This window comes from Engystomops pustulosus, chromosome 7, assembly GCF_040894005.1.
Source record: "Engystomops pustulosus chromosome 7, aEngPut4.maternal, whole genome shotgun sequence".
Classification (NCBI taxonomy): Eukaryota; Metazoa; Chordata; class Amphibia; order Anura; family Leptodactylidae; genus Engystomops; species Engystomops pustulosus.
Window position 1 is genome coordinate 30472762 of NC_092417.1, and position 14056 is coordinate 30486817.

The 14056-nt window shown below is 42.2% G+C and overlaps 1 protein-coding gene across 1 annotated transcript; it reads right to left on the reverse strand.

The window, feature by feature from the left end:
- Positions 1-2939: 2939 nt before the first annotated feature.
- Positions 2940-5636, reverse strand: INAFM2 (InaF motif containing 2). The gene has a single exon (XM_072115291.1). The coding sequence runs from the start codon at positions 5235-5237 to the stop codon at positions 4446-4448; it is 792 nt and encodes a 263-aa protein (XP_071971392.1). The 5' UTR covers positions 5238-5636; the 3' UTR covers positions 2940-4445.
- Between the last annotated feature and the right edge of the window lie 8420 nt (positions 5637-14056).

The following is a 14056-nucleotide window of genomic DNA, read 5'->3' on the forward strand; positions in this document are numbered from 1 at the left end:
ATGCCTGTGGCTCCTGTTTCCAGCGATGCAGTGGTGTTCAGAACTTTGGTTATGATATCATTCTAGAAGGAAAAAGCGGGTCCGAGGACTTCCCTTCAATGACGAAGACTAGAAAAAAATTCCACGTTGTCGGAAGAAACCCCAAAATTGGGTACCATAACTACTACACTCTGAGTAATGTTGGCCAAATCAAATAGTGATTGCATCTCCAAAACGTTAGATCATATGGTATGATGTGGGTCACATACATTGGTTATTACATATCAAAGGTGGTGCAAAGAACAACAGCCAGTGAACAAGCTTAAAGGACATCTACCACCAGGACGAAGGGTTGTAAACCAAGCACACTGACATACTGGCGTGTGTCCCCTCTGACAGGATCTTCTCTTCTTTTAGCTTCTTATGGTCTGGATTTTACAAAAAAAAGGCTTTTAAACTTATGCAAATGAGCCTGAGGGGCACCAGGCTTCATTGGTGTTAATAGCGCCAGGCTCATTTGCACAATTTGTGAGGCCTTTTTTCCTAAAAAAGAAGAGCTAAAAGAAGAGCAGATCCTGCCAGATGGGGCACACACTAGTATGTCTTTGTGTTTGGTTTATAATCCTTCATCCTGGTGGTAGATACCCTTTAAGATCAAAATCCATCATGATAAACCAGAGACACTTACTCATAGATCCAGGCACCGTGACTGTGGTTATCTTTTGTTATCCATAGCCTCCTTCCTTCTAATATCTACTTTAGAAATTATACTCATGAGCCTCAAGATCTCTGTAGGGTGTCATCAGAGCCCTTCCGTATTGTAGCTTCACAGGCTGTTACACAGTGCAGGACTACTTTGCCTCTCCCACTATGTGAGATTACAGAGGGATGAGGAAGCTCTGAGGGACCACGGGGGAGACAGTGTAAGAGCCTGTGAAGCTGTAGCATGGAGGTGCTCTGGTAACAGCCCCAGAACCCTTCTGGCTTTTTAGAATAATGGTAAAAGCTGATTTTAGAAGGAAGGAGGCCATGGATAACACATATAAGTAGATACCACAGTCCTGGTGCCTGGATCTATGAGTAATATCCCTGGTTTATCAGGATGGATTTTGATGGTAGATTTCCTATGCTATGGTTGATCAGAATATCCATTTCAGATATTTAAAATATACAAATACATTTCGGAACACTGGACTAGGACGTGTCGTCCCCTGGAGGTGCTGTCACACTTTTATGTGTGAGATGAGGAGATGTACCCTGAAGATGACAACTCGTACTAGAAGGGTGTTGACGAAGAACTAATTTAATTTCCACATTTATTCCTTTCCCGATAAGAAGAGACTGCGGGGACGAGAGATATTTTTAATGAGACATCCCTGGAGGAGCGGACTCCATACTCTGCGGAGTTACCCTCCTGTTCATTATCTGCGCAGTCACATAGTGCAGGAGGCAGATATGAGATGTTTTCAATTTTTTTCTATAATCTTAATTAGTATTCAGGGGCGAAATTAAATCTTGGCATCTGGGACAAATCTGAACTGATGAAGTTTGGAGCGTTACATTAAGTACTTCACTGTGTCCTTTAAATACATACAGAATGTGACTATTACCCCCGATTAGTCAGTGTTCACACTGGTGCTCTTGGTGATGACAAAGCCTGGAATATAGTGAGATAAAATCCAGATATTACATCACTTTGTCCCACTGACATAGATCTAATAATCATTACATTGCACCGTTCTACACTACAGGCAGTCCCCTACTTAAGGACACCCGACTTACAAACAACCCCTAGCTACAGACGGACTCCTCTGCCCCCTGTGACCTCTGGTGAAGTCTCTGGATGTTACTATAGTCCCAGACTGCAATGATCAGCTGTAAGATGTCTGTAATGAAGCTTTATTGATAATCATTGTTCGCATTACACTGCCTGTACTGGGTACTAAGAAGGAGGCAGTAACCCCTTCTATGCGGTGGCCTCTCACCTGTATAGTATAATACTGGGCCAATGCAATAATACAGTTGTTTTCACTCTCCCAGCAATAGTGATGAGGTTAGACAAAGTTTATGGGGGGTAAAACTCCTATTTTGGAGATATATGGGGGTCTTGGAGATGGAACCCACATCTATGAGATCCTAAATGTTGGTAGACCCTGTGGTTGGTCATGGTAAAGGCTTCAGCTTTTATCTGATCACTGTGGTCCCTCCAAAAGGTAAGACATCCCCCTTTAAAGGGGACCTACCATTCAGATTAACCCGCCCAAAATAAATTCTCCATAAAAAAATATGATTAAAATGCATAGCCCTTACCCCTAAATTAAAAAAAAAAATCAGTTTGTAAACTTTAGCAACTCACCTGACTCCAATGATAATTAATGGAGTCCTGCATATTAAATTTCCCTTGCATTGCCCCACCTCCTTGTTCTTGATTGACAGGTCTCACTGCGGCGGCGTGGAACTAGTACTTATGGACTGTCTGCCGGTATTCAACTACAGAAATATACAGCTATCTTAATTTATCATTAGGGGTAGAAAATGCTATGTCATATGTTTTACAAGGTGCTTACTGGAACCTTGAGAGTTTTGTTACATCATTGAGCACTTCATGTCATGTGACCAGGGTCCTTTTCCCAGTGACATTAATCTACCTCATCTATGTATCTGATCATATGAAAACAGAGCAGCCTCCATGGAGGATGAGGAGGAGTAGAAGTCCATAGAGGCTGCTGTGATTTCATGTGATCAGATACATACATGAGGTAGATATTAATGTTACTGGGTAAACTTAGACGACGTTGCACTGGCCACATGGCAGGAAGTTGAAGGCATATGGAATGGGGAGGAGTAGATGGGAGCGGACGTCTGAGCAGGACACACCCCTTCTGATGCCAGGTAGGATAACAAAGTTGATTTTATAGGGATGTGAGGGAAACAATTTATAACTAGAAAAGAGGACTATGACACACATTTACCTACGAGCTCAAGGAGATTTATTCCACAATTTTTTAATTTGTTCAGAAAGCTGAGTCTCCATCGTTGGGTGATCCTACATTTATGTCCTGTTTTTTAAGCATTCATTGATTGATCATCACAAAGTTTTGCATTTTGCCTAAAGGAAATCTACCATCAAAATCCATCATGATAAACCAGGGGCACTTACTCATAGATCCAGGTACCGTAATTGTGGTAATCTTCTTATATCTGCTTTCCTTCTAAAATCAACTTTTAAAAATATGCTAATGAGGCTACTGGAGTGGTTCTCACAGCCCCTCCTTGTTGTAGCTTCACAGGCCGTTACATTGTCTCACCCTCCCTCTCTGCTCCCTCAGCACTTCCATCTTCCCTCTGCCTGAGGTAATCTTACTTAGTGGAAGAGGAAGGTGCTCCTGCACAGTGTAACAGCCTGTGAAGCTGCAGCAAGGAGAGGTTCTGGTAACACACCAGTAGCCTTTCAGACTCATTAGTTGATTTTAGAAGGAAGGAGGCAATGGATAATAAATAAAAGAAGATTACTACAGTCACTGTGCCTGGTTTACCTGGATTCTGATGGTTGATTTCAATAAATCCTTCTTAGAAACCTGGCTAGATATTAGCTATCCCCTTTTTGAAGACTCCTCTTTAACAAAAAATAATACACTCAGGGTTGCACTGAGAATGATTGACCATAATGATGGATAAGGATTTTAAAGGGAACCTGTCAGCAGAAATTGAGCTTGACTTTTGTGTTAAAACTCTCCTCCTCCTTGACTTTATACAACCAGCTAACATCTCACTCCAATGTTGATTTTCTGGATGATGCCACCAACCTGGGACATAAAAGAAATTGTGACCTAGAAGCTGTTCAGCGGCTTGACAACATACTGGTAATAGTTTATAAGGTCAATTTCTGATGACAGGTTCCCTTTAACAAATTGTTCACCCAAAAGAAATATATAAAACTATCAAATAAAAAGTCATAAAAAAAGCAAATAATTGACAATATTTAATAACTGGTCATACGGTAAATGTGCCATTTATAGCTATAGCCCTTAAATAATAGGTTGACTTAAAGGTGTGCATTGATTCTAGCCAACATGACGGATGTATGAAGAGTACAGTTGTTTCTAGGTGCGATCTATGGACATACCTGAGCTCCACTCTCGTGAGTTGTATGTATCATGACATAAATAGTTCTTATCTCTAACTATAAGAAGCCAGCCCCCCCTCCTCCGACAGGACAAGCCTGCTTTATCTCATCAAAAATAAATATATATATATATATATGACTTTTTTATGCAGCCTATAGGAAGTTCACAGTTCTCGAAATGCTACGGTCCAATCCCAGAGTCACTGATCCAAGAAGAAGAAGAGGCAAAAGGTAGAGTCTACGAGGGGAGAAACACTTGGGTTGGGAGATGTCTGGATCGTCTTCCATTACATAAGAAAAGGCTTTGTCTGCTCCCTTAAGAGTCTTTTATCCCGGACTCCTATAGGCTTCCCGGAGAAGATGTATGTGGAGTACTATCTGTGTAGCCTGGAGGACTTCTTTCAGCTTCAGTGGCTCCATGCCTTAATAACGCCAGGCCCCCGCTCTCGTCTTCATTTACATTAGAAGTAGAGTGCTCCACACTTTCCGTGCTGTATTGTGCTGATGTGAACGCTTGAAGGTCTTCCGTAATGTCTTTGGTCTTCTGTCTATGTGACGTCCCGATAGACTGTGAGGGATCTGTCGCTAGAGGGACCCCCGAGGTCACCCCCCCTGTAGTCATCTCTCCCAAGTCTTGCATTAAGGCCTTTGTTCCTGTAGATAAAGTCACTTCTTCTTTGACGCTTTGCGTGTGGTCTATAGTTGCCTGTGTTCCAAGTCTTGTAGAGGTCGAAGGTGTTGAGATACCTTCATGATCTCCGTTCTCCGTAGCCATCTCCTCCCTCTCGGTATCTTCGTAAAATGCTAGATCCAGCTTGGCCTGTACGACGTCACCGTCACTGTTGTTGACATACGTGGCGTTGGAGAGACTAGTCACGTTACCGTAAACAGAAGTCACAGGCTTTTCGGTGTGGAGACCAACCTCCCCACTTGATCTTACGGGCTTCCATATCAAGCTGTAATAGACGGCTAGAATGATAGCAGCTAGAGAGACGGATAACACGTAGGCAAAAACAGTTGCCAGTCTCACCCATTTTTTATTCGTTTTGGCAGCCATTTTTGCCTTCTTGTCTCCGGTGTACGTAGCAGGTTTCCCTCTCTCAACATTGGTAACGAAGTCTTTGTCCTTCATGGCTGCCCGATTTTTCGCTCTGTGCTCCACCGTGCCGTCTTCTCTGAGAGGATCAACACAAGGCAAAAAAAAAAAAATCTTGGATGGGCCGGACGGATATTAATTACTCCTTGTACCTTTGTTCCAGGGCATAGCCTCGATGTGACGGGGTGTCATGGCATTTCATTGTAGAGATAGCGCAGCCTCCACCGGATCACAGGATGGACCTTCTTCTTCCTTGTCCTTGTTTTTTGTCAAATGACATGTCCTGAGCCTGAATCCTTGACGTAGGGATGGTCGCTCACTTTCTTGTGAATGATACAATCCATTGTACGTCTCTCCATGCAGGTCCCTTCACTTCTCAACCAGATGATGCTGCTTACTTCAGCAACACACACAAGAGAGAGGCAGACGGGGAGGGGTGGACCCACACTTCTTAAAAGGGCGATCGATTGATGCTGGGATGAGGTAGCAGGAGGTGCTATAGCAACGGCCATATGACAAACCTCCACCGGAGCCATGAAGTCACCTTTACACTGCAAGATGTGCCATTTATTTTACAGTTGTTTAAAAAAACTTTTTACTATTGCTATGCCGGAAACCTTAAAGGGGTGTTCCCGTTACAGCATGTTAATGTTATTGTTTGTATGATGAAAAGTTATACAATTTTTCAATATACTTTCTGTATCAATTCCTGACAGTTTTCTAGATCTCCGCTTGCTGTCATTCTATAAAAAGCTTCTATGTTTGCTTCCAATTGACAGAAATCTGACCGTGGTCACACAGGTGCACAGCTCATTATATCACACAGCTCCCATTACTCTCTGTGATACTAACGAGCCGTGCACCTGTGTGACCACGGTCAGATCTCTGTCAATTGGAAGTAAACATAGAAGCTTTTTATAGAATGACAGCAAGCAGAGATCTAGAAAACCATGAGGAATTGATACAGAAAGTATATTGGAAAACCATATAACTTTTTATCATAAATACATTTACATTAATTTGCTGAAATGGGAATAACCCTTTAACATGGATGCAAACATAGACCTAGAAATGGAAAAACATGGGATGTATCATATGGGAAAAAAATCAAGTACACTGTGTGTATTATCTATGTACTTTTATGTATTATCCCTGTACTATTAAACACCACTGTGCATATTATCCCTGTACTGTGACATCACTGTGTGTATTATCCCTGTACTGTGACATCACTGTGCATATTATCCCTGTACTGTGACATCACTGTGTGTATTATCCCTGTACTGTGACATCACTGTGTATATTATCCTGTACTGTGACATCACTGTGTATTATTCCTGTACTGTGACATCACTGTGTGTACTATCCCTGTGCTGTGACATCACTGTGTGTATTATCCCTGTACTGTGACATCACTGCGTGTATTATCCCTGTACTGTGACATTACTGTGTGTACTATCCCTGTACTGTGACATCACTGTGTGTATTATCCCTGTACTGTGACATCACTGTGTGTATTATCCCTGTACAGTGACATCACTGCGTGTATTATCCCTGGACTGTGACATCACTGTGTGTATTATCTCTGTACTGTGACATCACTGTGTGTATTATCCCTGTACTGTGACATCACTGTGTGTATTATCACTGTACTGTGACATCACTGTGTGTATTATCCCTGTACTGTGACATCACTGTGTGTATTATCCCTGTACTGTGACATCACTGTGTGTATTATCCCTGGACTGTGACATCACTGTGTGTATTATCTCTGTACTGTGACATCACTGTGTGTATTATCCCTGTACTGTGACATCACTGTGTATATTATCACTGTACTGTGACATCACTGTGTGTATTATCCCTGTACTGTGACATCACTGTGTGTATTATCCCTGTACTGTGACATCACTGCGTGTATCATCCCTGTACTGTGACATTACTGTGTGTACTATCCCTGTGCTGTGACATCACTTTGTGTATTATCCCTGTACTGTGACATCACTGTGTGTATTATCCCTGTACTGTGGCATCACTGTGTGTATTATTCCTGTACTGTGACATCACTGTGTGTACTATCCCTGTGCTGTGACATCACTGTGTGTATTATCCCTGTACTGTGACATCACTGCGTGTATCATCCCTGTACTGTGACATTACTGTGTGTACTATCCCTGTGCTGTGACATCACTTTGTGTATTATCCCTGTACTGTGACATCACTGTGTGTATTATCCCTGTACTGTGACATCACTGCGTGTATTATCCCTGTACTGTGACATTACTGTGTGTACTATCCCTGTGCTGTGACATCACTTTGTGTATTATCCCTGTACTGTGACATCACTGTGTGTATTATCCCTGTACTGTGACATCACTGTGTGTATTATCCCTGGACTGTGACATCACTGTGTGTATTATCCCTGTACTGTGACATCACTGTGTGTATTATCCCTGTACTGTGACATCACTGTGTGTATTATCCCTGCACTGTGACATCACTGTGTGTATTATCCCTGTACTGTGACATCACTGTGTGTATTATCCCTGTACTGTGACATCACTGTGTGTATTATCCCTGTACTATGACATCACTGTGTGTATTATCTCTGTACTGTGAACTCACTGTGTGTATTATCCCTGTACTGTGACATCACTGTGTGTAATATCCCTGTACTGTGACATCACTGTGTATATTATCCCTGTACTGTGAACTCACTGTGTGTATTATCCCTGTACTGTGACATCACTGTGTGTAATATCCCTGTACTGTGACATCACTGTGTATATTATCCCTGTACTGTGACATCACTGTGTATTATCCCTGCACTGTGACATCACTGTGTGTATTATCTCTGTACTGTAACATCACTGTGTGTATTATTCCTGTACTGTGACTTCACTGTGTGTATTATTCCTGTACTGTGACATCACTGTGTGTATTATCCCTGTACTGTGACTTCACTGTGTGTATTATTCCTGTACTGTGACATCACTGTGTGTATTATCCCTGTACTGTGACATCACTGTGTATTATCCCTGCACTGTGACATCACTGTGTGTATTATCCCTGTACTGTGACATCACTGTGTGTATTATCCCTGTACTGTAACATCACTGTGTGTATTATCCCTGTACTGTGACATTACTGTGTATATTATCCCTGTACTGTGACATCACTGTGTGTATTATTCCTGTACTATGACATCACTGTGTGTATTATCCCTGTACTGTGAAATCACTGTGTGTATTATCCCTGTACTGGGACATCACTGTGTTTATTATCCCTGTACTGTGACATCACTGTGTGAATAATCCCTGTACTGTAACATCACTGTGTGTATTATCTCTGTACTGTGACATCACTGTGTGTATTATCCCTGTACTGTGACATCACTGTGTTTATTATCCCTGTACTGTGACATCACTGTGCGTATTATCCCTGTACTGTGACATCACTGTGTGAATTATCCCTGTACTGTGACATCACTGTGTGTATTATCCCTGTACTGTGACATCACTGTGTGTATTATCTCTGTACTGTGACATCACTGTGTGTATTATCCCTGTACTATGACATCACTGTGTGTATTATCCCTGCACTGTGACATCACTGTGTGTATTATCCCTGTACTGTGACATTACTGTGTATATTATCCCTGTACTGTGACATCACTGTGTTTTATCCCTGCACTGTGACATTACTGGGTATATTATCCCTGTACTGTGACATCACTGTGTATTATCCCTGCACTGTGACATCACTGTGTGTATTATCCCTATACTGTGACATCACTGTGTGTATTATCCCTGTACTGTGACATTACTGTGTATATTATCCCTGTACTGTGACATCACTGTGTATTATCCCTGCACTGTGACATCACTGTGTGTATTATACCTGTACTGTGACATCACTGTGTTTATTATCCCGGTACTGTGACATCACTGTGCGTATATTATCCCTGTACTGTGACATCCCTGTGTGTATTATCCCTGTACTCTGACATCACTGTGTGTATTACCCCCGTACTGTGACATCACTGTGTGTATTATCTCTGTACTGTGACATCACTGTGTTTATTATCCCTGTACTGTGACATCACTGTGTGAATAATCCCTGTACTGTAACATCACTGTGTGTATTTTCTCTGTACTGTGACATCACTGTGTGTATTATCCCTGTACTATGACATCACTGTGTGTATTATCCCTGCACTGTGACATCACTGTGTGTATTTTCCCTGTACTGTGACATTACTGTGTATATTATCCCTGTACTGTGACATCACTGTGTTTTATCCCTGCACTGTGACATTACTGGGTATATTATCCCTGTACTGTGACATCACTGTGTATTATCCCTGCACTGTGACATCACTGTGTGTATTATCCCTGTACTGTGACATCACTGTGTGTATTATCCCTGTACTGTGACATTACTGTGTATATTATCCCTGTACTGTGACATCACTGTGTATTATCCCTGCACTGTGACATCACTGTCTGTATTATACCTGTACTGTGACATCACTGTGTTTATTATCCCGGTACTGTGACATCACTGTGCGTATTATCCCCGTACTGTGACATCCCTGTGTGTATTATCCCTGTACTCTGACATCAGTGTGTGTATTACCCCCTACTGTGACATCACTGTGTGTATTATCTCTGTACTGTGACATCACTGTGTTTATTATCCCTGTACTGTGACATCACTGTGTGAATAATCCCTGTACTGTAACATCACTGTGTGTATTTTCTCTGTACTGTGACATCACTGTGTGTATTATCCCTGTACTGTGACATCACTGTGTGTATTATCTCTGTACTGTGACATCACTGTGTGTATTATCCCTGTACTGTGACATCACTGTGTGCATTATCCCTGTACTGTGACATCACTGTGTGTATTATCCCTGTACTGTGGCATCACTGTGTATATTATCCCTGTACTGTGACATCATTGTGTGTATTATCCCTGTACTATGACATCACTGTGTGTATTATCCCTGTACTGTGACATCACTGTGTGTATTATCCCTGTACTGTGACATCACTGTGTTTATTATCCCTGTACTGTGACATCACTGTGTGAATAATCCCTGTACTGTAACATCACTGTGTGTATTTTCTCTGTACTGTGACATCACTGTGTGTATTATCCCTGTACTGTGACATCACTGTGTGTATTATCTCTGCACTGTGACATCACTGTGTGTATTATCCCTGTACTGTGACATCACTGTGTGCATTATCCCTGTACTGTGACATCACTGTGTGTATTATCCCTGTACTGTGACATCACTGTGTGTATTATCCCTGTACTGTGACATCACTGTGTGCATTATCCCTGTACTGTGACATCACTGCGTGTATTATCCCTGTACTGTGACATCACTGTGTGTATCAACCCAGTACTGTGACATCACTGTGTGTATTATCCCTGTACTGTGACATCACTGTGTGTATTATCCCTGTACTGTAACATCACTGTGTGTATTATCCCTGTACTGTAACATCACTCTGTGTATTATCCCTGTACTGTGACATCACTGTGTGTATTATCCATGTACTGTGACATCACTGTGTGTATTATCCCTGTAGAGTGACATCACTGTGTGTATTATCCCTGTACTGTGACATCACTGTGTATTATCCCTGTACTGTGACATCACTGTGTGTATTATCCCCTGTACAGTGACATCACTGTGTGTATTATCCTTGTACTGTGACATCACTGTGTATATTATCTCTGTACTGTGACATCACTGTGTATATTATCCCTCTACTGTGACATCATTGTGTGTATTATCCCTGTACTGTGACATCACTGTGTGTATTATCCCTGTACTGTGACATCACTGTGTATTATCTCTTCACTGTAATATAACGTGCATTACCCTTATGTACTATATGGCTCAAAAGAAACCTTTTTTGCATTGTGAAAATGCTCGTAAATACGTAATCATCTCTCCTAAACTCCTTTAAGAGTTTAAAATGTGTCACATCATGTGACAATATTTTATCAGCTGTCAAGTTTTATATTACTTTCTACTTATAAGAACAGTCCACAGAAACCCCATACTGACGTATTTCAGGAACACTATAGACGTCCTTGGTCCTTGGCCACCAGATATGAGTAGGGAATGTGAAGCAGAACTGTATAATCAGTAGCTGGATCTGTAGAAAGCTGGGTCACATAGATGCTGTAAAGGGGGGTCAGGCTTGTGTCTCATGTTGGAGGATCCTCTGGTAGCAGATTCCTGTGTGCAGGAGAGGAATCCACTGACAGGGGTAAGACTGAGTAATTGCCCAGGAAGGGCCAGCACTGGGCATTTCTGGGAAAGTGCCGGGGCCCACACCTGCTGGGGCCCCACATAAGGCTGAACATAAGGAATCTATTGGGGAGAGGTGGTTATATCTAATGAATCCATTATGAGGGGAGGGGGGCTGTTTGACATTATAAACTAGGAAAACAGGAGAATGTTTTAGTTCCTGAATTGTTAATGCCGCCACGTGAGTTCACTGCAAAGGGGCCCACTGAGGCTCTGTCGCCCAGGAGCCTTCTGAAACCTGGAGCTGACCCTGTGTATTATGGAAAGAGCAGGGTAAAAAAATTTCAACTCAATACCTAGTCCATGACGTTCACAGGGAGCGGATGTGCAAAATTTGGCGTTTGTAAACGCGACGGTCTGGATTCCTTTAGCAGACATACACACTCAGCTTTATTATATTAGATCTGAGGTTTTGTACTATAATTAATTCTAGGGGTCTATAAATCGGAGAATTTGCGAATCATTTATGTATGTGATGTGGTATATAGTATAAGATCGGAAACTAAGGTAAGAGCCCACAAAATATACCAGTCTGGGATCCCGAGAATTCCTAGGGGTGTCCCTGTCAGAGAGCACTGGTTACCCCTGTTACTATACTAGTGGAATATAATGTAGTGTATCCGGATCTTTCTCCATCCTGCAGTACAAACCGTTCCAACCTCTGCCGACACATGAAAAGGTTAAATGAGCCGCGCGTCGCTTAGAACAAGTCCACCCTCCCACTCATGTAATTGGCAGTCCTGTTCTTTTGTGCTGGGACCAGAGGAGACTTTCTAACCCGTTATTTAGACAAGGAGCTGAACCCGGTGTGAGAACTATGGCAGTGGTGCGCAGCATTTATAGCGACACGTAGGTTTAGAGAGCGTCATAAAAAGTCAGATTTACGCACACATAGAAATATCTGCTGTCCCGTTGCTATAAACAATGGTTCCCGTCATATCGGAGATGAGTCAGAGTCCTCCGCAGTCCTTAGAAATTCGGAGAATCGGGTCCCTGCCAGTTCCGATTGACACAACCACATATGTAGTTTTCCATAGAAGATTGTGTAATCGCATCCCGGAAACTACAACATCATTTACTGCAGTAGGAAACGCAGCAGAAAGACGAGAGCGGCCACAACCAAGGACGGGAAATTTCTGTGGCTTCTTTAAGGTGTATCAGTGCCAGCAAAAACACTTTCCGCATTAAATATTTAGGAGCGCAGTCGTAAGCAGTCGAAAGTCATCATCCGGTCTTTTAATTATCTTCCAAGGTTGTGGAAAATCAATCCGGACTGGAAGCTATTTTTGTGTTATTGAGTCCTTGAGTGATACCTACCTGCTATTTATGTCACTCCATGTTGCCAGTTTGACTGCATTTCAGCCTCCATCCAGGTTCAGTAGCTTCACGGTTATAGTAGCTTCAAGGTCCATGTGCCGGCCACATTTCCCAGACCGGAATTGAGCAACAGAGACAGATTCAGTTTTATGAAATAGCATTAGCGTTTCGGAGCTCACCACGTGCCAACCTGCTATGGTTTGGCTCACACAGCTGTGGTTGCTCTGTATCGAACTGACCCGAGGCTGGGGACACCTTACATTGTGACCCAGTAGCTTCATGTCATGTTTATGTCACGTGACAGTAGACTCTACATTTCTAAAGAGGTGGATTATTCCTCAGGTTGTCACCATTAACATCCTTCTAAAGCTCTGGTCACACAATGTAGCACCTGCACATGGCCACATAACCCAGTGGACGCTGAAAATTTGCAGGACACGAACTCAGGACAACTTGTGGCCATTGGATAACATATTTAGATTGGGCTATGGCCAGAATTAACATAATATAGCAAATATGCAAATAAGTTTTCCAGGTTGGGATAAGGAAAACCAAGCCTCTGTTAGCTACCTTGTAAGGCAGCTCCCTTGACATCAAGCATGACCTACAAGAGGCCTTATGATGTGATGTTGGATTTAAACCAAACCAGTATATCTATTCCAGAAGGAACAGACTCCCAGCTGTAGACAGCGCTGTTTCAATGTGGGTGCATCTCCATAGTATCATAGTATATAAGGCTGGAAAAAACAAAAAGAGAAATAGGGAATTTCCCCTTGGTAGGCTATTTCTAAATTTTACAAAAGGGGGCTAGCTAGCCCTAAGGCACCATAACCAGGGAATAAAACTTAACCTTTATTGGTATTAATATTAAATGTATATCGAACATAGATTTAAAGCTAAAAATACAGAGTTGTCTAACTGCCAGGTATCCAGATATCCCAGTCCTGGTCTCCGGATTGACCAGACTAGGTATTAATTGTATCACATATATGTCTGTGGGGCAGGTAGCAGTGATGGATGTGAATTTTATGTCTCAGGTGAGACTAATAGTAATGGAATAGATGTGTCTTTGGACTGTTTGGGAAATGAGTCCAGGAGGGTAGTTCTCACCTCCTGGTCGGATCAGTGGGGTTTGTCAACCATATTGTCCAAATCGATTATTAGATAGTTGTTACTCTTATAATACTATGTCCCTACATGG